This window comes from Prorops nasuta, unplaced genomic scaffold (assembly GCF_024137725.1).
Source record: "Prorops nasuta isolate Cenicafe-Biocafe unplaced genomic scaffold, Cenicafe_Pnas_1.2 PNAS00007, whole genome shotgun sequence".
Classification (NCBI taxonomy): domain Eukaryota; kingdom Metazoa; phylum Arthropoda; class Insecta; order Hymenoptera; family Bethylidae; genus Prorops; species Prorops nasuta.
Window position 1 is genome coordinate 5,950,805 of NW_027116804.1, and position 2,199 is coordinate 5,953,003.

The 2,199-nt window shown below is 47.9% G+C and overlaps 1 protein-coding gene across 1 annotated transcript; it reads left to right on the plus strand.

The window, feature by feature from the left end:
• The first annotated feature begins 276 nt into the window (after positions 1–276).
• Positions 277–1,206, plus strand: LOC136774972 (uncharacterized). Its single transcript, XM_066729446.1, has one exon. It carries the CDS (start codon positions 277–279, stop codon positions 1,204–1,206), a length of 930 nt encoding a protein of 309 aa, XP_066585543.1.
• The last annotated feature ends 993 nt before the right edge of the window (positions 1,207–2,199 follow it).

A 2,199-nucleotide genomic window follows, 5' to 3' on the forward strand; every position in this document is an offset into this window, starting at 1 on the left:
CGTAAGAGGTCCGAGGGCCCGGCCGTACCTAATCGAGTTCGTAATCTGTAAGCGAGAAAATAAATACTATAGTGCACCGCCGAACTTGTTTGAATCATTTACCATCCTGGCGGAGACTATAATTGGTGACCCCGACGTGATTTCCACGGATTTTCGCGACGAATCGGAGAAACTCGGTGACGATCCTTGAACGGGTACACGTGCCACCGGGGATGCCCTACGAGAGTCCTAGACCCAGTCATACGAAGCAGGTAAATCAACTGACTGAAAAATAAAATGACGAGTAACGCGGGACCGTCGAACATGGGAGTAAGCGATGGCAATAGAGACGATGAAGGAATGGAGTCGGCGGAAGAAGACCTTCGCGAAGCAACAACTCCAAGGAACGCTAGGTCGTTCATCAAAAGGGACGTTCTCGCAACGGAACTAAAATTGCCAACGTTCTGGAAGGCAGATCCAGACCTCTGGTTTATCCAAATTGAGACCCAGTTCCACGTGAGAAAGATAACCGTCGACCGAACGAAGTACGATTATGTACTGACGGCGTTGAACCCGGACACGATCAAACAAGTTTCGGACATCATCCGTAACCCCCCTTTGGAGAATAGGTACGAGCATTTGAAGGAAAACATAATCAAGAGACTAACCGATTCTCAAGAAAAACAACTACAGAAACTACTGGGAGAACTTCAACTTGGAGATAAAAAGCCTAGCCAATTACTTCGTGAAATGCGCGACCTAGGAGGCGGCATAGTGCACGAAGAGCTGCTTAGATCAAGATGGATCCACGCGATGCCTACTGACATCCAATCATTCCTCGTCATGAGCGCGGAATTCGATTTGCCCAAACTAGCTGAAGTGGCGGATAGATTAGTGGAAAACTACCCACCTCGATTCAATATGGCGACCAGCTGCGACGATCCACAAGGGGGAGCAAACGCAACCACTACGGCGAATCCGCGATCAACTATAGAAGACAACTTAAAGAATCTCATAGGCGAGGTGCAAGGGCTGGCAAGGCTAGTTAAAAAAGTATACGACAAGCTCAAAACGAGCACCACCGAATCGAACGGTAGAAGCCGGAGCAGAAGTCGCTCCAATAAACCTAAAAACGGAATGTGCTTTTATCATACTAAATTCGGCGATCAAGCGACACGGTGTACCACCCCGTGCAACTTTACGGCATCAAAGAAACAGGAAAACTAGTCCAGCTGTCTTCAAGTACGGCGGAGGAAGACAGCGCACGCTCCAAAATCCGCTTACATATCTACGATACGGAGAGCAAATTGAAATTTCTCATCGATTCCGGATCTGCAGTGTCAATAGTACCTAAAAGAGAAAATGAGTTAATCCGACCCAGTTCAATGGTGCTGTACGCGGCGAATTCGACAAGAATTCAAACCTATGGGGAGAGGAACATTACCGTGAGCTTGGGGATAAGAAGAAATTTCCACTGGAATTTCGTAATAGCAGACGTCAAGACGGCCATCATAGGGGCCGATTTCTTGGCAAAGCACGGGCTATTGGTTGACATGAACAGGAAGAGGTTGATCGACACTATGACTACGCTATCAACAACAGGAAAATGTTCCACAACGACGGTTTACGGAATTAGCACGGTGACCGGGAAGGACCAGGTTCGTGGGTTACTACAAGAATTCGCGGTCATAGCTCGTCCACCGTCGTCACGTCCCAAAGCCAGCACCAGCTCGGTGGTTCATCATATAATCACCATAGGACCTCCTATCGCAGAAAAACCTAGGAGGTTAGCTGGGGAAAAGAGGATGGCACTGAGGCAACAATTGAACAGCATGCTTGAAGACGGCATAATACGCCCGTCGGACAGCGCGTGGGCAAGCCCAACTCACCTCGTGAGGAAAAAGAATGGCGAGTGGCGAGTCTGTGGGGATTACCGCGCATTAAACGCAAGAACAGTTCCTGATCGTTACGGGTCCCCGCGCATAGAAGATTCATTCCAAAATTTAGCTGGAAAAACAATTTTTTCGACGCTAGATTTATATAAGGCATATCATCAAATCCCTATGGCGACTGAGGACATACAAAAGACCGCGATAACGACGCCTTTCGGATCATTCGAATATCTAGTAATGCCATTCGGCGTGAAGAACGCATCGAAAACGTTCCAAAGGCACGGCGATAATATATTCCGCAAACTGGAGTTCGTAACAATCTACATAG